At 36.6% G+C, this 22716-nt stretch overlaps 1 protein-coding gene across 1 annotated transcript in view; it reads left to right on the forward strand.

Moving 5' to 3' along the window:
• Positions 1–389: 389 nt before the first annotated feature.
• Positions 390–22716, forward strand: part of CHM (CHM Rab escort protein) — a 240676-nt gene continuing 218349 nt past the window's right edge. The window contains exon 1 of the mRNA XM_043895520.1: positions 390–464. Within this exon, the coding sequence (XP_043751455.1) occupies positions 416–464 (49 nt within the window). The 5' untranslated portion in view covers positions 390–415. The remainder of the gene's footprint in view (positions 465–22716) is intronic.

A 22716-nucleotide genomic window follows, 5' to 3' on the forward strand; every position in this document is an offset into this window, starting at 1 on the left:
GACACGCTAAGGGAAACAGTTTCCAGGCTGAAATGAAAATTTCCTTTGTTCACAGAGCAATTCCCTTTCAATTTCACTCCGCCCTCGTGTCTCCTGACAATTCTTGCTTCATCATTGTCAAGCAGTTCGCAGGTCTTCCCACCATTCGTCCTAGCCATCAGAGTAAAAATCTACAACTCTTTTCTACCTCAAAACTTCAGGCTAAATGCACTACTGTTCAGCCTGGAAAAGGAATGGAGCTCTTAATGTTCGATTAAAAAGTTTCAAATATAATGCTGTAGCCTCCTGCCTGGACCCACCACTCGAGAACTACAATACCCAGAATGCACTGTTTCCCTTCCGCCTCCTACCGCGGCAGCGCCGAACTTGATCTTATTTGCACAAGGAACAGTCACATGACACATTTCCTGTCAAGATGGCGGATAATCTCCCTTCGGAGTTTGATGTGATCGTAATAGGGACGGGTATGTGTGGCTCTGGTACTACCTGGACAAAGTGTAGGAAGTCTGTCCCATTCCTACCTTCTCTGTCAGGAGTGAGGGTCGGCGAGAAATGTTGGGGTCGAGTGTGGGAGGGAGGACGGAAAGGAAGTGAGGTAGTCTGGAGTCAACGCGGGACTTGGCGCTCCAGGGAGGGGCTTGGACCCGCGGTGCTTAGCGCCATTTGAGTACGGGTCGATCTGGTTGATGCCGATTGCTGAGGTTGGTTGCTGCGGGGGATTCCTGTAATTTCCTTAGAGGGAGGAAGGTTTGCAGTGTCAAGAGAACGGAGGGTGGGAATTTTATCAATGGAGACACCATGGCATGACATTATTTCCTCGTTGATTTCGAAATGATATTCCCCATCATTTTGTCTCGCCATTTCATAGGAATTTTTCATATATTTATATAATCCTAGGGTTCAGTGCATCTCGGATATAGTTTGTTACTCAGTTGTTACCCATTTACGTTTAAATGTACTAAGGCGAGGAAGTGGATTCTTTTCTGTCGTGTTGAGAAGCCTGCTACTGCTACTGCTAAGTCGTTTCAGTTGTGTTCGACTCTGTGCGACCCGATAGACAGCAGCCCACCAGGCTCCTCTGTCCCTGGGATTCTCCAGGCAAGAACACTGGAGTGGGTTGCCATTTCCTCCTCCAATGCATGAAAGTGAAAAGTGAAAGTGAAGTCGCTCAGTCGTGTCCTAAGCCTAGGGGGTTGTAATTTGTTGAGGTAGCCATTATTCCTGCTTTATGGTGCTGAAAGAAATAATTTTGCTTTCTTCTACCCACCTATCTACCCACAGCTAAATGAGCTGAAAACAAGGTCTGTGAGTCCAGTTCTAATGTGTGATCATATCTTTCTCTTGCTTGCCCATCGTTGATTCTTCATGGTTTGGGTGGTGCCAGAACTCCCTCTGCAGTTTCTAGTTGACAAATTACACGTACAACACGTGGCAGAAAACATTTGGAAAAAGTTGTTATTTTGTTTTTCTTGACAGTGTAAAGGGTGAATTTTAGATGGGATGAAATAATTTTTTGGGTGGGGTTTTGTCCTGTCTACAGAATGTGGTAGGCTGGAGAACCTCTGGTGAATGAGAGCCTGTCCATTGTGTTAATAAATTCAGCTCATTGTCTTCTCAAACGGTAGGAGCAGCCATGTTTCCAGGTTGGGAGTAAAAATAACTGCCTATTTTCGAGTGATTATTAATCCATGTGCCAAGCTCTTTACAAATGGTATATAATCCTCACAACTTTGTTAGAGTAGGTATTCTCTACACTTTACAGAGGAGGAAAAAGTTCTTAAAAAGGTTGCAGTTTGCTCAAGATCACACTGCTGGTAAATTTCCAAAAGTCCATTGTATACTAAAAGGAGAATCAGTAGTTCTGACACTCAGAATTAAACCATATTAATAGAAATAACTGGGAAAACTTGGTTGTAGACCTTGCTTGGCCATTAACCAACTGTGTGAATTTCTAGGGTTAGGAACTTAATCTCTCAGAGTCTCAGTTTCCTTGGTTTTGAATATAGGCAGTGTGAACTAAGTAACCTTTTCAGTATTGTCTAACAAAAAGTTCTCTTACTCTAGTTCTACATGGGTGATTGTTCTCAAAACAGCAAGGACATGTTTCTTCTCAACCTGAGAATTGCATGGCTACAAATAACCTTGATGTAGCTGCTATGAACAGATCTTGGGTAACAGCTGGAAGGAGTCAGTAGACTCTATTTATTCTCTCCAGTCTATCCTAAAACTTAGAACAATATCTATTTTAGAATAGTTGTTATAACATACTTGGGTCCTGTGTTACTCCCTTTTTTTGTTGTACTTTGGAAATTAGGGCGTGTTAAAAATTATTTTGTATCATTAAAATATTGTTTCTTGATTCAAATTTTAATTGATAAGTGGCAATTCTTATTATTAAGTGCTGTTAATTCTTATATAAGACTTCCCTGGTGGCTCAGATGGTAAAGCGTCTGTCTACAATGTGGGAGACCCGGGTTCGATCCCTGGGTGGGGAAGATCTCCTGGAGAAGGAAATGGCAACCCACTCCAGTATTCTTGCCTGGAAAATCCCATGGACGAAGGAGCCTGTTGGGCTACAGTCCGTGGGGTCGCAAAGAGTTGGACACGACCGAGCAACTTTTTTTGCTTATTTCAGTTTGTGATATGGACTATATCCTTCTTCTTGGAGTCTGTTGTGATAGAGGTAGGAAGAGTCTGTGGGTGATCCAGAAAATTGCATCAGGAAGCATCTGGTGTATTTGGAAAAAGATTCATTTTAGACTTATTTCCATGAGAGTAATGTTACTTCTCAAAGTATGGGAAGAACTTATTTGAGTTAGAGGTTTTCATATCACTTAGTGAACACTGTTTAACTTTTCAAGCACATTGTTTACATTTATGATTTGAAGTTTTGTATTTAGATAAAAGTCATTCTCAAATAAATGAATTCAATAATTATAATCACTATTGAATTGAATAGGTGATTTTTAATGTGTTTGGAATATTTTTCTTCTGAAATAGTATGCTGAAAGTGGCCTTTAAGATGTGTTTGCCTTAGTAAGTGTACTAGCTTGAGTCAATCATAGAAAAATCAGTGTTTCAAAGATTCAGTTTTGATAACAAAAGCAGAATTAATCATGTATGTATCAGAAACATGAAGAAATGGGCTATGAGATGCAGTTTTTCTTTTAGCAGATTTAGTTTTAGTTAAAATGTCATAAAGAAACAGTTGCTTTATCAAGTAAAATAACCTGTGGATATTATTTTAAATCCTTTTGGCCTTGATTAACTTGTTTTTCTCTTCATTCTTCATAATATAACATTTTCATTAAAGTCATGTTTTGAAGAGATTATGGGAAAATAATGATTTGTATGTATTTTCTTACTTAAGCCCATTTCCTCCTGGTTACAGAATACAGGAAATAATCTCTCAAACACCTGAAAACAGAAGAATAAGATAAAGTACTTAAACCATGCAAAATATAGAAGAAACTGAAATAAGGAAGGAGGGCCAAATGGAGCCTCAAGGGAGAGGACAGAAATGGAATAGTGACTCCAGTATAAAATTAAAAAAATTTTTAAAGTGAAAAAAAATCATGACAATTATCTTAAAAAATGGATGTAGAGATAAGTGTCTAGAAAGTGGCCTTTAGTTTGGGTGCACGTTTGTCATTTTTAAGACATTTGCCATTTATAAAGATATTTGAATAATAACTTTGTAGGTTACAGAGAAGTATCATTTGTCACAAGTTAAAAATTGTCCTAGTCACATAATAACATAATAACACCTCACTGGAGGTGACTTATCTGACATCTTGTATAATCTGTAACCTCCAGCAGAGCCATCAACTCAACATAAGGGCAGGTGAGGTGGAAGTTACAAGCATCATGGGATATTATTGGCATCATTTTTACATAGGGGAATCCCTCATTCTCTCACTTAGAGCATATTCATTCTTATTTTAGAAAATTCTAGCATGCTCAGAGCATATTAAGTGTTAGTCACTCAGTTGTGTCCGTCTCTGTGACCCCTTGAACTGTAACCCACCAGGCTCCTCTGTCCATGGGATTTTCCAGGCAAGAATATTGGAGTGGGTTGGCATTTCTTCCTCTAGAGAAGACACAGGAAATGTTAACAACTTCTGCAAAAGCTGTGTTTGGAGGTTATTAGACCTAAGTGACAGTTTATATCCTAATGTAAAAGGGGAGAGACAAACACCTAAAATGCAAACCTACATCAGGCAACACAATGATCTGGGACCATTTGGCATAGTGACAGACTACATATTTTTTAGAATATTCAGCCCAGAATTACTGAGAACCTAGTCCCTGTTCTTGTGATGTTTACTGTGTTACCTATTCTGAGGAACTATTTGGAGTTCCTGACAGTCACATGCTCAGAGCTGTTCTAAGCCAATGTGGGCTTTTTGTTGCATCCGTCTTGCTTTCTGAAGACCACAGAGAGATTCATTCAGCATCCATTTCCTTTCTAAAGTACATCACACATACTATATTTTGGAGTTCTTCGCCTAAATAAACTGTGGAGTAGACTAGCTTAAACATTTTTCCTGCAGAGGATAAACACATGGATCCTTTTCATTTAAGAATTTTATTGCTAAACATTATGGGGAAAGAAATGAGATAAAAACAAATATGGGAGAAATTACAGGGATATTGCTCGTAAATCCTGACTGCCTTGCTATATCATGCTCAGCATAGTCCAGAATCAGTCACTGTAGCAACCTGGCATAAAGGGAATCACTTAACCTTCCTTCTAGGTGACTTTGGCAAGTTGCATAACATCTTGGACCATCGATTTGTTCATCTGTAAAGTGAGAGACTTGAATTAGGTGACCTCTAAGATAGGCATCTCCCAACTCTAAAATTTACCATTGTATGTGCCTAATTATGACACTGGGTCCTTGAGAAAAGACTAAATTTTATATAGTCCTCATTTGAAGTCAAGTCAGTGTTTTCAGAAATTTTTCTATCAAAGCAGCTTATAAAGAATCATTTTCTTGGAAATGATAAACTGCTTTCATCAGGAAAGATCATGTAGGTAGCACAGCTGAATTTCTTGATGTTCAGTTCAGTTCAGTCACTCAGTCGTGTCCGACTCTTTGCGACCCCATGGACTACAGCACACCAGGCTTCCGTATCTATCACCAACTCCCGGAGCTTGCTCAAACTCATGTCCATCGAGTCGGTGCTGCCATCCAACCATCTCATCCTCTGTTGTCCCCTTCTCCTCCCGCCTTCAATTTTTCCCAGCATCAAGTTCTTTTCTAATGAGTCAGTTCTTCTCATCAGGTGGCCAAAGTATTGGAGCTTCAGCATGTCCTTCCAATGAATATCCAGGATTGATTTCCTTTAGATTGGCAGGTTTGATCTCCTTGAAGTCCAAAGGACTCTCAAGAGTCTTCTCCAACACCACAGTTCAAAAGCATCAGTTCTTTGGTGCTCAGCCTTCTTTATGGTCCAACTCTCACATCCATACATGACTAGTGGAAAAAACATAACTTTGATTAGACAGACCTTTGTCGGCAAAGTAATGTCTCTGCTTTTTAATATGCTGTCTAGGTTTGTCATAGCTTTTCTCCCAGGGAGCAAGGGTCTTATAATTTAATGGCTGCAGTCACCATCTGCAATGATTTTTGAGCCCAAGAAAATAAAGTCTGTCACTGTTTCCATTGTTTCCCCACCTATTTGCCATGAAGTGATGGGACCAGATGCCGTGATCTTAGTTTTTTGAATGTTGAGTTTTAAGCCACCTGTTTCACTCTCCTCTTTCACCTTTATCAGAGAGGCTCTTTAGTTCCTCTTCCCTTTTTGCCATAAGGGTGGTGTCATATGCATATTAAATGTAATTGATATTTCTCCCAGCAGTCTTGATTCCAGCTTGTGCTTCATCCAGCCTGGCATTTCACATGATGTACTCTGCATATAAGTTACATAAACAGGGTGACAATGTACAGCCTTGATGTACCTCTTTCCTAATTTTGAACCAGTCCATTGTTTCATGTCTGGTTCTAACTATTGCTTCTTGAAACATTGGGGGGCAGTAATGTTGTCGGGGGTATAGTTGAAACTGATTTTTACTAAATACCTGCTTAGGCCAGACTTCCTGCCAAGTGATGTCTCATATATGTGTATTATTTAGTCCTTTCCTGGGATGCCTGTATGTGGTTCTAACATCAGAGGATGTCTATGCTTTATTTTTGCCTGTATTTCCAAAAATCCATGAACCTGTGGTCTAGAGCAGAGTTTTTTTTTTTTTTTTTTTTTTAATTTGCAAGATGCCACCTATTTGTGGGTCATGGAATCAATTCCAGCATTTAAAAAAAACAGGTAGAATAGAATGTGTATTAGAATATATTATATGTAATAAGGATGAGTATAGTTTTATGGAACATATTTCATGTGTGTATCACTGAAGCACACCCACATACATATATTCGTATATATTTAAGGGGGTTGGCTAAGGGCAAAAAGTTTTAAAGTTTAGAGAATATTGATTAACTGAATAACATGGTAGGAATGAAAGTAGTATTTTAAAAGTCCTTTTGTTTTATAAATGCTATACCATCCATATGTTCTGTTTACTTTGACATGTATGTATCTCATTTGAGAGCATCGTGTAGTGCAGAAGTCCCTGATCTTTTTGGCACCAGGGACTGATTTTGTTTCCATGGATGGGGGACAGGATGGTTTGGGGATGATACAAGTGCATGACATTTATTGTGCACTTTATTTCCATTATTATTACATCCGCTCCACCTCAGATCACCAGGCGTTAGATCTCAGAGGTGGGATAACCTGGTTTAGTGATTGACAGTGTGGCTCTGAAATTGGACAGACTGTGTTTGAATCAGTTATGACTCTTGTGCCACGTTACACATGTTCTTTAATGTCTTAAGTTTCTTAGCTCTAAAAGAGAGTAAACCTCAGACAGCTGTGTTGAGGATTCAGTGGAATAATTATTTAAAATGCTTAGTAGGTGTTCAGAAAACGTAGTTGAAATTTATAGCCCATACTGTTGGATTGAAAGGCTTCTATCACCACTGCTGTCAAGGAGTGAAGGCTTCTTAGGAAAGGCTCATGGTTTCCATGGAGAGCAGCGGAAAGATTCAGGTGTCTGAGTCATTGTCTTTCTCATTGGCTGTTTGGTGGGAAAGACCTTTGTGTGTCTATTACCACTATTTCTATCAGACTTCTTAACTGATGATTTTCTTTCATTTTCTTTTCTCTGTTTTGTTCACCAGCTTGCATCATTTGTTATTTGTTTTGCCTGATGGTTTTGAACAGGTTTATCTTGTTTGAGGCATAGTATGAAATTCTTGTCAGTGTAAAATGCTGAAGGAACTAAAGAAAGCTTAGAGGTTTTGCTGTTTGAAGAATGCTTTGCAATTCTTCAGCCATTTATTGATGGAGAAGTATGTCTTTTGTGTTGTCAATACCTAGAAAAGTAAAGGGAATTATATAACTGTGGAGAAGATTCTTTGGGAGAGGCTTACTCTTCCCTGTAAATCATAAGTTTGAACCAGTCCCTCAGAGAGAGCTGCATCTGTAACCAGAGTTCTCTCTGCAGCATCGTTTTCATCTCCCGTGCCTCATGTCATTTTCTCGTTTTCTCCAGTGTTCTCATGATGTTTTGGGTAACTCAGGCTACAGCAATTAAAATCAAATACGGCTGCTTACCATCACATTCTCATGTTTAACATAAAATTCCAATGCACAGAAACAATTATAATTCCAGATAATTGACCTGTTACTCACGCTGTTAAGTTTCAGTGCAATCTTCTAACTGAAAAGTTAGGCTTTGTAACTATGTAAATGGTTTAAAATGGTCTATGTAAATGGTTTAAAACCTAGAACAGCTTAAAAATCACTAACACTTCTCAGTTTATATTCATATGTATATTACAAACTATATATATGTATATGTACACATATATTATGCGTAAATGCCAGAGAGATTGGAAACATTTGGGGGATATTTAGTTGTGACAAACAAAATAGGGATACTTTTGAAAGATTGATTTATTGTCATTTTTGCTTTTCTGATAATCTTATTAAAAGGCAGTGTAAAAGATGAGAATTTATCACAGATAGTGACTTCTCCAAGTATGATTATAAGAACTATTGTGTTATTCATAATGAGACTATTTAAAAACTAGTTTGAAAATAGACAGGTGAAGAGACCAGGGGCAACTTTGCCCGTGTGGTGCTTCACACGAGTGTTTGATCTTATATTGGATTTTTACCAAGAGTTTAAGTGAATAATGTCATACCATTTGACTGATTTCATTTATATCACATTTATAAAAGTACCAGTATCTGCTTTTTCTCCTGAGTAGTGTTCATACATATCTTTTTTGTCCAGCCCAGTGTTCATGTTGAGTTACAGTGGCTTTTGGTTAATGGCAATTTTAGTCATTTTGTATTGCTTTGAACTATTTTGGGTCATGTATCTGTGATCTGAATTTGGATATTTGTTAAACTGCTTTTCGATATATGCATTTAAAATAATTGTGATGGAAAAGCTTGCACAAAATAACGTGTAGGGATATAACATTTTACATACAGATACCAAGCACATTAGGAAGATGCTGAGTTGTGTTCTAATCCTTAGTTTTCTATGTTTGGCATGAGCTATCTAAGCTAAATAGATGACAGAAAATTAAATTTAGTATATACAACACACTGTTAAACAAATGTATGAAATTATTTCTAGCATTTGTTATATGTGAGTACTATATTAAGCCCGTAAAGTACATTATCTCATCTGATTCTCACAGTAACCTTGTCTGTTGCTAGATGCTTATTGTTATCTCCATTTTACAAATGTGGAACCTAAGACTTAGTTAAGTTTGACTGATGTCAGACTGTTAAGACTGAAGTTGCTCTGGCTAGGTGTTGTTAGATTGAACTGGTTGTATTTTTCCATGTGAAAAAATATCTTATATTGTCAAGGTTAGATTATTGTGTTTTACTTTAGTGGTTGGCAATTGCTTCATTTTGGGGTGTTACTGTTGTTGGCATTAAAGTCCTGATGCCAGAGAAGCCTTGTGATGTTAACTCATTATTGACAGCATCATGACGTCTGTTGCCATCTTGCAAACCTTTTGATGAAGGTGAACCAAATGACCTGGTTGTGTTTATCCCTTAAAACTGAAAAAACAGAATCAGCCACTGAAGTAATGGCAAGAAATGGGGTCAGAGAATACAGTCATATTTCCACTTGAAAATCTGTTTCCCTAAGAATTATTCACTGATTACAAGATACATAATTTTCCACAGAAATAAAATCATTGTTAGAAATGCCCTATAGGTTATTTGTGTGTGTGCAAGGGTTTGCCATTTTGTCATTTAAATTTTTATTTTTAGTTTTATGCACTTGTAGATTAAGTTTTCAAGATCAAGTATGGGACTTATTGTTCTGTTCATGAAGCTTTTTTTTTTTTTTTGGTTGGTTGGTTCTTTTGGTTCCTATAATTGTCAACAGTTGTCAGCACTTACAGTGGACTCATCCTGTTAATAATTGACAGAGTGGATGTGGTAATATCTTTTCCTTCCAAGGGCCCTGTCATTAACAAATAATAATAATAACTAACACTTTTATGTTTATATTTCCAGACCTTTTCTCACTTTGTGTGTATAGATGTGTGTATGCTATTCTGTTTTTCAGTTCACAGCGTTATGAATATCATTTCATAATAACCAAATCTTCATCCTCAGTGTCTTAAAAAATAACTTATTATTTGGAGATAATTTTAGATTCATATGCAGTTGTAAGAAATAGTATAGAAAGATCGTGTATATATTTCATCCAGCGTTCCCAAGTGGTAAGTAGCATCTTGCATAAATATGTGTAATACAACCAGGTAATTGATCTTATGCAATGACCTTATTCAGATGTCACTAGTCTTACATATACTTGTGTGTGTATTCAGTTCTGTGTAATTTTATCACATGTGTAGATTGTTGTCAAATCCAGATACAAAACAGTTTCATCATAGTCTCTCATGATATCTTTTTATAGCCACAAACACTTCCATCCTTCCTACGTCTCTAAATCCTGGCAACGCTTTATCTGTTCTTCATTTCTATGATTATGTCACTTCCAAAAGCTTATTAAATGTCATTTTTAGTAGATGATTAGTAAATACACTAGTATTTCTATAGATGTCCTGTAATTTATTTAAATTATCAACTTTTTTTGGACATTTAAAGTTTTCAGTTTTTCACTTTCATGAAGTGATACTATGATGAACATGCTGTACCTAAACCTTTTGTATATATTTAGTTACTTCCTTAGGATAAATACCTAGAACTGTAAATGTTAAATTGAATTTTAGAGGGTGGTTATGTAAAGATTTTGATTTGTATTGATGAATTACCTTAAGGAAAGTTTGCTAATCTAGTATCACTAGCGGAGTATGAGAATGCTTACTTTCCCATAGTCTTTCAGTATTTTCTATGAATGTCAACATCATAGCCAGAAAATATTTCCTTGTCTGAATTTACAGTTTCAGATTATAAGTGAGATTATTTAATAGGTATGTTGGTCAATTATGTTTCTTTTATTCATTGCTTTTACCCATGTTCCTATTGTGTGATTTTTTTTCTTTTCAATATGTAATAATTCTTTATATATTAAAAGCTTTAATTCTTTGTTAGGTATTTTATAAATTTGCCTTCTATTTTCATGGCTGTTTTTCATGTGTGAAACTTGATAATTTTTAAGTATCTATCAATTTTTTTTTCTTCTATGGTTCCTGCCTTTGGAGGTATGCATAGAAAAGCCTTCCCCTCAAAGATTAAGTAAATATTGACTGTTTCTTTTTAATATTTTATATCTTACATTTAAATTTTAATACACCTGAGATTTACTTTATTCTAGAATATGAGGGTTTTTCATCCTAAATCATTAACTTATTATTCTAACACCATTGATCTATTTTTACTCCACTAATTGAAATATTGCCTTTATTTTTTCATTATAGGAACAATTTTTGACCTTTCTGCCAGTAATCTGAGTGTCTCTTTGAGTATAGTTGGAACTGTTAAGTGGAAACAGATGAATCATCTGATCTGTAGAGAAATGATAACTTTTCCTCTTTGAAATCTCAAGAAACGAAATGTTAAAATATATAAAAAATTATAGCATCTATTCTGAAAAATAGCAAACTAAAAGAAAAAGGAAAACAGAGTAGGAATATTTGTAATTCATAACAAAGGACTAATTACATACAAATAATACCTTCAAATTTGTATGAAAAACATCAAGATCTCTACAGGTGAGATGGGCAGAAAATGTAAACAGACAAGAGGAGTTACAGATAGTTGACAAACTGTGGGGGAAATATTTTTCCTGATCAGTAGTCAAGTGCAAAATAACCTAATAGTTAAAAACATTAAAAACACACAAATTAAAAACACAAAAAGTTTTTACAAATCTAATCTTTTAAAAACATTAACATCAACTAATTGTTGATAAAGTTGTATTCAGTTGAAATGCTGATGATATTATAAATTGGGACAATGCTTTGGCAAAGTAATACAATGATTTGTCCTAAGAATTGTACATATGTTTATTCTATTAGACTCAGTAACTCCAGATCTGAGAATTTATTGTGAGAAAATCACTTAATAGAGGTAAAAAGCTACAAGGGTGACAGCATCTATTTTAAAGCTGCTTTTCATAGTAAAATTTGTAAATAATATAATGTTGTATATTGGAGAGCCCCAATGTCTCAAAGGAGTCTGGTGGGTGGATGGAGTAGGCAGTTTTATAATATTGCTCAGGATATTTTTTATTACAAGATATCATACATACAAATGAAATGTGTGTGTGTGATATCTATATATCTATATGTATATATATATATATAATTTCTTTCTTTCAATGAACAATAGCAAAGTGAGTGACATGTATGTATGACCCAGCTGAAGAAAAAGAGCATTACCAGAACCTTGGGAGCTCCCTGTATGTATATGTATCACTGTCCATCTTCCCTTCCTTTCCCATGCCATAACCATTATGACAAAGTGCTTTAATTGTTCTCTTGTTTTTTGTGAAGTGTTTTATATTACATGTGTATATCCCCAAACCACATGTTGTTAGTTTTTTTCTGTTTTTGACACTTGTCAAAAATTCTGTGTATTCTTTCCGTGACGTGCTTTCCTTGATAAATGTTATGCTTGTGAGATTCATCTGTACAGATGCATTTAGTGGTAACTCCCCCTCCCCTACCCACAGCTATTAGTATTTCGTAGTATTCTAGGATTGCAAATCTTCAACTTCAGTCGGTCATGCATATTCATCAAAATAATTGTATTTATTTGACCTTCAGTTTTCAGCTTTTCAAGCCCCTGTCTCCCTTAGGAAATATATAAAGTCGTAAACACACTCACACATTCACGACACAATAAGATCATTAAGTACGTGTTTTTCTGCAACTTTTTCAGTACATAAGTCTCACCTTTCTTTTCATTCCAGTAGTTTTATCTTATCTAGCACACAGACTGTATTTAACTTTTGTAAGGTATAGTTCAGGCCCAGGCAGAAAAGATTGAGAGACTACCTCAACGGAAGTAGGTTACCTTTATTCAGGCAAGGAGTCTGCCTAATGACCAGGCTGAGCGCAAGAGGGATCAGGGAGGCTTCATATTTTTTTTTTTATTGTTTTTTTTTTTATTATTAGTTGGAGGCTAATTACTTCACAACATTTCGGTGAGTTTTGTCATACATTGATATGAATCAGCCATAGAGTTACGCGTATTCCCCATCCCGATCCCCTCTCCCACCTCCCTCTCCACCTGATTCCTCTGGGTCTTCCCAGTGCACCAGGCCCGAGCACTTGTCTCATGCATCCCACCTGGGCTGGTGATCTGTTTCACCACAGATAATATACATGCTGTTCTTTCGAAACATCAGCAGATGAATGGATAAGGAAGCTGTGGTACATATACACCATGGAATATTACTCAGCCGTTAAAAAGAATTCATTTGAATCAGTTCTAATGAGATGGATGAAACTGGAGCCCATTATACAGAGTGAAGTAAGCCAGAAAGATAAAGAACATTACAGCATACTAACACATATATATGGAATTTAGAAAGATGGAGCCTTCATATTTAAAGGAAGATTTGTGGAAGCAATGAGGGAAACGTTAATCAGGCTTTTTTTGGGTATTCTTTAGTTGAGATGGCATTTGTAGTTGGGCAGGGGGTGATAAGTCTTCTGGGCAGGGGGTGATACGTCTCTGGTAGATGTAGGGGGTGGAAGGTTTCTGGACAGGGGGTGATAAGTCCCAGATAGATACAACTGGTCTGGAGCATCAGGGCAGTAACTAAAGTTCAATTTTGTTTTCTCTGAAGTTAGATGATTCAGCAAGGGCCTTTGAGACTGTTGTTTTCTTTTCTAGGCCCAAAGACTCCTTCAGCTTTCCACATTTTCCCACCCCAAAATACCCTTTACAGCTGGTATATACAAACTTGTGTCCAATTCATTATTATGTATTGCTTCTGGTTGATGTGTCCTGTAAATCTGTTTTATTCTGGCGTAATTTTTTTTTTTAAGTGATGACTGAGATGTCAAAGAGAGACTAGGCCTGTGATCCTTCCCTTTTAAATTTGGCTGCTTTCTTGCTCATAGTATCATTTACCTTGTTTCTCTAGACTGTCTTTCGTATAAACTGAAATATATATATAAAGGCTTGGTGGATTCAAGGTTAACATTTTTGGCTAGGACATCTTTGGTGATATAGATATCATGTTGAATCATATCAGAAGACACAAAATATCTGGTTGATCCACTGTGAGTGTTGCTAAGATTGACCCAGGATTAGGATGATGACAATATGCTGCCTCCATTGTATGGATGTAGTTTTCCCTTGTGTATTGAAAATAATCTGTATATTGCTTCTGGCACTATGCAAAAAACACTGTTTGATACCAGGTATTCACAGCATTGTTTTAAAATTGATTGATAGTCCTTATATGAGTAAGTATTTTCATTAGTACTTGTAAAATGATGTTTTTGTTTAGGTCTTTGATTCCTTCTACATTTAATAGCTACCACTGAATGCCAATTTCTTAGTTTACAAAGAGGAACATACCTGTATAGCATTATTGTGCTGTGCTAAGTCGCTTCAGTTGCATCTGACTCTTTTCGAACACAGGGACCATAGCTCGCCAGGCTCCTCTGTCCATGGGATTCTCCAGGCAAGAATACTGGAGTGGGTTCTCATGACCTTCTCCAGGGGATCTTCCTGACCCAGGGACTGAACCTGCCGTTTTATTGTCTCCTGCATTTTCTGGTTGGTTCTTTACCACTAGTGACACCTGGGAAGCCCTTTATAGCATTATTGGTATCTACCAATAAGGACCTATTTCCAAGATTCAAGTCATTTGGGAAACTGAATTAATTGTAAGATTACCTAATGGAGATGGACAAAGAGATTTAGATGTCCTGAGGCAGGATAGTACTTAAGAACATAGACTCTGGGGCCAGACTAGATAGGTTCCAATATTAACTTTGCCATTTACTGGGTATGTGACTTTGGGTACAGTACTTAAGCCCTGATGTCTGTTTTCCCATCCTTTACTGCCTAATGTATACCTGTGGACAAAGAATAGTAAGTAAAGGAAAAATGAAAAAAAAAATTGTTAGGGGTTGGGTTATGGGTGAGTAAAATATTTTCCTTAGCATTGTGTCATATTTGCAGTGTAAAAGAGAAAAGTCATGCTGATTTTTAGATGTTTTTAATGTGTATTTTCAAGTGCAAGATCATTGACAAATGACTCACAAACCTTTTACATTGATTTTGGTTTATCCCTCTTGTTACAGTGTTTTAGAAATTCTTAATGCAATAAAATTGTTATTTTCATTAGATAAGATTTTATGTTTTATTTTAGTAAACTCAGTATAATCACTGTTCAGCTTTTTAATAAATAGTATAAAATATTATCCTCAATGTTTTCTCAATGAAATGTAGCCAATTTTTTCTTAGATACATAATAAGACTAAGTTTAAAACTTAATTTGAAGTGGTTTACCTCAAGGAATGATATATAGTAACAAATTCATAGACTCTTTCAAAATTTAGTTCATAAGGATCATAAGGTTTATCTCTATACTTTTTAAAAAAATGGATTTCATGAAAGGATTCGTATAAGGAAGAAAGGTTATTTGTTGCTTGATCTTGGAATAAGCACAATCTCTCTTATCTATTTTAGTCTCATAGCTTTATAAGTAATACACTAAAGATCATTTTTCTTCTGTGACGCCTAAGTAAAATATGTTCTGAACAAGAGACTTTATTTTCCTTTTCACAAGTTAAATATTGCTATTAAATTTGAAGAGAGCTCAGCTGGGATATCCTTCACTGTGAAAGATGATTTTAGTCATTTAAATTGATAAAACAGAAATACTAGCATTAAGAAAATCAAGTGAAAGTTAATTGTAGTTGAATCTGCTTATTTTATTTCCTGGTATGAAATAGGTTTTTGTCAAATATTTACATTACTTAGTAAAACTTTCATTAAGAGATTTGAGTTGATACAGTTTTCTCAGTTTAAATAACAAAATACTAAATGTCTGTTTTCCAAGGGATTATTTTATTTCATAGACCCAGCCTTTCATTATCTCACTAAATTTGGTATTAAATTTTATTTTTTAAACGTTTTATTATGGCCAGTTTCAAACATAAAAAAAATAGAATAATAAAACTGTCATGTACCAGTTTCCCAGTATCAACTCTTATCAATTTGTGGCCTATCTCTTTCATTTGGTACTGTCTGCCTTCTCATTTCAGCGTCAAATCCTGGATTATTTTAATGAAAATCCTATATGTCATATTGTTCCATCTGTAAATATTTCAATATGTATCTAAAAGATAAGGGCTCACCTTTTAAAAAATAACCACTGGGCTTCCCAGGTGGCCCAGTGGCAAAGAATTCACCTGCCAATGCAAGAGACACAGATTCAATCCCTGGGTTGGGAAGATCACCTGGAGAAGGAAATGGTAGCCCACTCCAGTATTCTTGCCTGGAAGATTCCATGGAGATAGGAGCCTGGTGGGCTACAGTCTGTGGGGTCGCAAAGAGTTGGACATGACTGAGCACTCACTCACTCACTCCCAATAGTTACTCCTCCATGCAGGAATTTACCTAGAAGGACAGTTTTTCATTTTCCTGAGTTCATAGGGCCCAACTCCATCCGCACTTTCTCACCTCTCTAGCATTCCCAGGGGTTCCTTTGCACTCATCCACAGCCTGGAGTCTGTAATGTCCTCTCCCACTTGCTGCTGTTATTCTCAGAATGACCTCCCAAGCTTCCAGTGAGTACCTGATAGCAATTTTGGGGTTTTCTGGCCACCAATGCTGTCACACATTTCTTTGTCTTCTGGTCATTTTCCTTGTACAGTTTCTTATACCATGCGGATTTTATAGCTATTGAAAGTTCCTAATGACCCACTTGTATTTTGGAGTTCATCACAATATTTTGTCATCTATCTTTGTTGTAGATATTGTCCCTGGGTGTTTGGTTTTGGTATCCTGGTTGCACTGTCTATTTTTATGGGGGCCTCAGGGGGAGATTCAGAAACTTTGCTCCTAATGCCATCTTCCCTGAATCCTGTTTTTAAGTTCAAACCATTTGTATAAGAACAGAGGCCAAGTTGTTGATCTGTCGCTAACATTCATCTCTGAGACCTTGCAACAAACCTTACAGGTCACTTACTTCCAGTTCTTCATTTTATCTATAAGGATATTTATAAGGAAGCTGAATTCCAGAGAGGCTAAGTGACTTTTCAGCTATTTACTATAAGCCTGAAAAAAAGAATCCAGTTTTCCTAATATTGAAACAGTGCTGTTATTCAGTCAGTCAGTTCAGTTGCTCAGTCGTGTCCAACTCTTTGCGACCCCATGGACTACAGCATGTCAGGCTTCCCTGTCCATCACCAACTCCTGGAGCTTGGTTAAACTCATGTCCATTGAGTTCATGATGCCATCCAACCATCTCATCCTCTGTTGTTCCCTTCTCCTTCTTGTGGCTTAGCTGGTAAAGAATCCACCTGTAATGCAGGAGACCTGGGTTTGATTGCTGGGTTGGGAAGATCCCCTGGAGAAGGGAAAGGCTACCCACTCCAGTATTCTGACCTGGAGAATTCCATGGACTCTATAGTTCATGGGGTCACAAAGAGTCGGACACGACTGAGCAACTTTCACTTCACAGTGCTCTTATTAGACATTCCTAAAAATTCATATGAATAAAGCTAGTGGAGGTGATGGAATTCCAGCTGAGCTATTTCAAGTCTTGAAAGATGATGCTGTGAAAGTGCTGCACTCGATATACCAGCAAAATTGGAAAACTCAGCAGTGGCCACAGGACTGGAAAAGGTCAGTTTTCATTCCAATGCCAAAGAAAGACAATGCCAAAGAATGTTCAAACTACCACACAATTGCAGTAGTTTGAACTTAATCTCACACACTAGCAAAGTAATGTGAAAATTCTCCAGGCTAGGCTTCAATAGTAGGTGAACCAAGAACTTCCAGATGTTCAAGCTGGATTTAGAAAAGGCAGAGGAACCAGAGATCAAATTGTCAGCATCCGTTGGATAATCAAAAAAGCAAGAGAATTCCAGAAAAACATCTACTTCATTGTTTACGCTAAAGCCTTTGACTGTGTGCATCATAACAAACCGTGTAAAATTCTTCAAAAGATGGGAATACCAGACCACCTGACCTGCCACCTGAGAAATCTGTATGCAAGTCAAGAAGCGACAGTTAGAACTGGACATGGAACAATTGATTGGTTCAAAATTGGGAAAAGAGTACTACAGGGCTGTGTGTTGTCTCCTTGCTTGTTTAACTTATATGCAGAGTACATCTTGCAAAATGCCAGACTGCATGAAGCACAAGCTGGACTCAAGATTGCTGGGAGATATATAAATAACCTCAGATATGCAGTTGAAACCAGTCTAGTTCTGTGTAATTTTCTTTCCATTCTGGTCTTTACTAGTTATAAATAACACATGAAGTGACTTCCAAGGTAGAAAGTAAGAATCCATTTAGAAATGTTCTAGAAAATAAAGAGTGATTTATAGTTTCATATGATTTGGGCTGCAAGCACTCAGGCTTTGCCAGGTCATCAGAGTCCTGTCAGGGGAATCTGTTATTTATTGTTTGATATGCTGGGAGTGGTGTAAGTACTTAATGTTTATCTTATGTAAGTATAGTGTTAGGAAAAATCAATTCCAGGTATGATACAGTTTTAAGAAAGATCATAGGGAACTAACCTAAATATTATAGTTGTAAGGGATGGAGTTCAACATTAAGGATTTGGATTAAAGGGTTTTTGAAAAATGAATAAATAATAGTTGCATTCCTATAAAATATTTTAGATGAGATTCTTGAAAATACTAATTTCGTACCTTTTTGGTGCTGATTTTAGCTTAGCCCTGTTTGATAGTGAAACATTTCTATTTTATCTAGATGTATTTTGGAAAACTATAGGAAGATGGGACTAAACATATTTGTTATATGATCACAAAACATTCTACAAACTTATAATATATTTTTTCTAGTTGCCAACTTTATAACAACCTCAGCTGAGAAGGAAGTGATGTTAGAAACCTCAGTTTGCCCTGTTGCAAGCTGTTATGAAATGCTAATGTAATACTTAATATTTAACTGTGTTTGACAGAATTAACTTGCTGGTAAAAGTTGTTGATCTTGCATCAGATTTATAAATTTTCCTATAGTCCTTTGGCAGATTATTTATTTGAAACAGCCTCACAAATGAATTTAATGATCATATTTAATGTTGTGAAATGTTTAAATGATATCATGTTTGATGAACTTCTATAGCATAAATCTAGGAAAGGCTTATAGTATACATATAGAAAAGGTTATTGGATTTAAAAAAAAAACATTTTAAGTTGTTAGATCTTCAAGGATAACTTAATAATGAGCAAATGACTTATTTTCCCCCATCAAATATTAGGTTGGTACAAAAAGTAATTGCAGTTTTGGACCATGAATTTCAAATCATTGTAACTAGGCTCAAACACATCTTTATTAATCAAAATAGGAATCATTACAGTCAACACATTTTTGCCAACAAGAAATAAGTTTGTTTATTCCTGCAGCATAAAAATCTGTGCTTAGGGATTTGACGAACTCTTGGAAAGCATTTTCTGTCTCCTGCCGGTTGTGGAAGCATTTTCCCAGCAAAAAGTTGTTGAGATGCTTGAAGCAGTAGTTGGTTGGCGAGAGGTCAGATGAATATGGCAGACGAGGCAAAACTTTGTAGCCCAATTTGTTCAACTTGTGAAGCATTGGTTGTGGTGCATGCAGTTGGGTGATGTCGTGGAGAAGAATTGGGCCCTTTCTGTTTACCAATGCCGGCTACAGGCATTGCAGGTTTTGGTGCATCTCATCGATTTGCTGAGTATACTTCTCAGTTGTAATGGTTTCACCAGGATTCAGAAAGCTGTAGTTGATCAGATGGGCAGCAGACCACCAAACAGTGACCATGACCTTTTTTTGGTGCAAGTTTGGCTTTGGGAAGTGCTTTGGAGCTTCTCAGTCCAACCACTGAGCTGGTCATTGCTGGTTATCATATAAAACCCACTTTTTGTTGTACATCACAATCAGATCAAGAAAAGGTTCATTGTTCTTGTTAGAATAAAAGAAGATGACACTTCAGAATGATTTTTTTGATTTTTGGTCAACTCATGAGGCACCCACTTACCGAGCTTTTTCACCTTTCCAGTTTGCTTCAAATGCCATGCGACCGTAGAATGGTTGATGTTGATTTCTTGGGCAACTTCTTGTGTAGTTGTAAGAGGATCAGCTTCAATGATGCCCTTGGTTGTTGTCAGCTTCCCACGGCTGACTACCGTGCTCCTCATCTTCAAGGTTCTTGTTTCCTTTGCAAAATTTCTTGAACTACCGCTGCATTGTACATTCATTAGCAGTTCTTGGGCCAAATGCTTTGTTAATGTTGCGAATTGTCTCTGCTGCTTTACGACCAATTTTGAACTTTAATAAAAAAAATCGCTCAAATGTGCTTTTTGTCTTAACATTTCTGTAGTGTAAAATAAATGCAAAATAAACAAGTAATGTCATTAGCAAAAAAAATAAAGTGAGAAATATGTATTAAGATGATGTATAACATAGCCACATTTATTTAAGAATGTATTCCAGTATCAAACAGGAAAGTTCAACAATGCAAAACTGCAGTTACTTTTGTACCAACCTAATAACTCTAACTCGATAACTTCAGGTTTGTTATTGAAGGGATGGGAAGAGAAGGAAAGGGAACTGACATTGAATATAAGCAATATGCTTGGAGACTCTGTGTAAGGTGTTTTATATCATTTTTACCCTATTCCTCCCTATACCCCTATGAGATAATTATTAGCCCCATATTATGGTTGAAAACATTGTACTTGTATATTTGTACTCAAAGTCTTTACAGTGTGTTTCCAGTGTAATGCTGTGTGATTTGACCCTGATCTAAGGTGTATGTTAAAGTCGTTCAGTCGTGTCTGACCCTTTGCAACCCCACGGACTATACAGTTCATGGATTTCTCCAGGCCAGGGTAGCCTTTCCCTTCTCCAGGGGATCGTCCCAAGCCAGGGATTGAACCCAGGTCTCTTGCATTGCAAGCCGATTCTTTACCAGCTGAGCCACCAGGGAAGCTGATCTAAGGTATTTGTTTCTAACTCATGTCTGGCTTTCCCTTGTGGGAGAGACTGTATAATTCATTGTAAGCCTATGTATATTCCATATAAAAATGCCTCACAGGGATGTTGTGTGAATTTGAGTAATGATTCAGAAGTAAGTAGTTCACTTTTTATGATGCCAAGTGTTAAAAAAAGCATTGTTTTGAAATTAGTCAAGGGTTTAACAGCTATTAAAATTGAGCTTATAAATATTAATTTAAACAAAACAAGCAGTTACATATTTTGCTAAATTGTAAGTAAGACCAGAAAGTTTAATTATGTAAACTTTTCCAAAATAGGAATTTAAGAAATGTGAAAGCTAAAGCTTCAGTTTTATGCAAGTTCATCCTTCATGCTGTGACTAGAGATATTTTTCTGAAATGCTGATTTGATCTTGTTCTTATGGCTAAAATCTTAGACTCCCTATTGCTTACAGGTTCAAGTTCAGATGCCACAGTTTGGCTCCAGCTACTCTTTGGGGCATTACTTTTTGATACTCTCTTCCTTCACCCTTTGCCAAGAGTATTCCCTTCCACTTTCTTCTTCTACAGTTTTCAGTTGGGTGATTATAGATCTGAAGGACCAAGCTGGTTTATTTCCCCTGCTCTTCAGAGCTTTCCATGACTATCCTTTACAGAGGGAATGCTTCTTTCCTTTGTGTTCCTTTAATGGTTTTAATTACATTTATTATTTTAAACCTTTTAAATTGTTGTTGTTTAGACTCTGAGCTCTTTTAGGCTAGAAATTACCTTTATTTATTTATTTATTTTTCTCACTACCTATCACAGTCTGTTCTGTCCCTCCCTTTTCCCATTACCTTATCTCTTCCTTTTCTTCCTTCAAACAAATGTTTATAGAGAATCCACTGTGTGCCTCCTCTGTTCAAGGCACTTGGTGTTTATTGAATGAGTGGGAAGAAGTATGAAATCCTGGCCAGGAAAACTTTAGCTGTGTTATTAGCCTGTTGTTTTAATCTTTCTAAGCATGAGGATAATAGGCCCTTGCCATTTAACATTGAAATGGTCTATTGCTTTCACCAACTTGTGTGGGACTATTAAGGGAAAACACAAATGATGGTCATTTTGGTTTTGTGTGATTTGGATTCAGATCATGTTCAGTATTGAAATCTGTTCTTGGCTTTGCTTTGTCAGTAGAGACATGACTTCTGACAATGTTGATTGCAGCATTGGAAATAACCACATGCCTATTTGCCTATCCAAGGTAACAGCTAATTTGAGCCAGACAGAGGAGAGTAATTTTATTACTGTTTGCCGTTGGAGTTGGCATCTGGTAAAAATGGGTGTATGTTTGGAGTAGTATTTAGGTGAAAATATACTGCTTCTAAAATACCTCTCTGAAGAGAATAAAAGTAGGTATTCTTTATAGAGCAAATACCCTCTGCTAACAATTAACAATCCTCCAAGGTAGATGGTGGTATTTCCATTGATGGATGAGGAAATAAAGGCCTGAGGTCGCAGAGCTAGTTAAGCAGCAAAACTAAAATTCAAACTTAGCTCTGTCTGACTGGGACCAGGCCCGTTTCATTATGTTACCATCCTGCCCTTACATCCTCATTCTCAGTCTCAAGTCCAAATTGGAGAGAGTGAATTTATCATGGTAATTTGAATTTGTGATGCCAAATTACTGAATTGCTTGATCTTTGGCAAGTAATTTAAAATTTCTCATCCCACTTTTTTCACATGGATAATACTGCTTGCCTCCCAGGGTTATAATGAAGAATAAATGAGCTGATGTATATGAAAATACATTGTGAATCATAAAGCCCTATACTGATATTTGGTGGTGTATTTTTAATGCTGTCTTTATTACACACTTAAACATACTAATTCTCCTTCCTGAATATTTCTTTGCTGTTGTCCTTTTTAACTAAGCCACTTAGTCAGTCAGTGTTGGTCGCTCAGTCATGACCAACTCTTTGAGACCCCATGGACTGCAGCCCACCAGGCTCCTCTGTCCATGGAATTCTCCAGGCAGGAA

Source organism: Cervus elaphus, chromosome X (genome assembly GCF_910594005.1).
Source record: "Cervus elaphus chromosome X, mCerEla1.1, whole genome shotgun sequence".
NCBI lineage: Eukaryota > Metazoa > Chordata > Mammalia > Artiodactyla > Cervidae > Cervus > Cervus elaphus.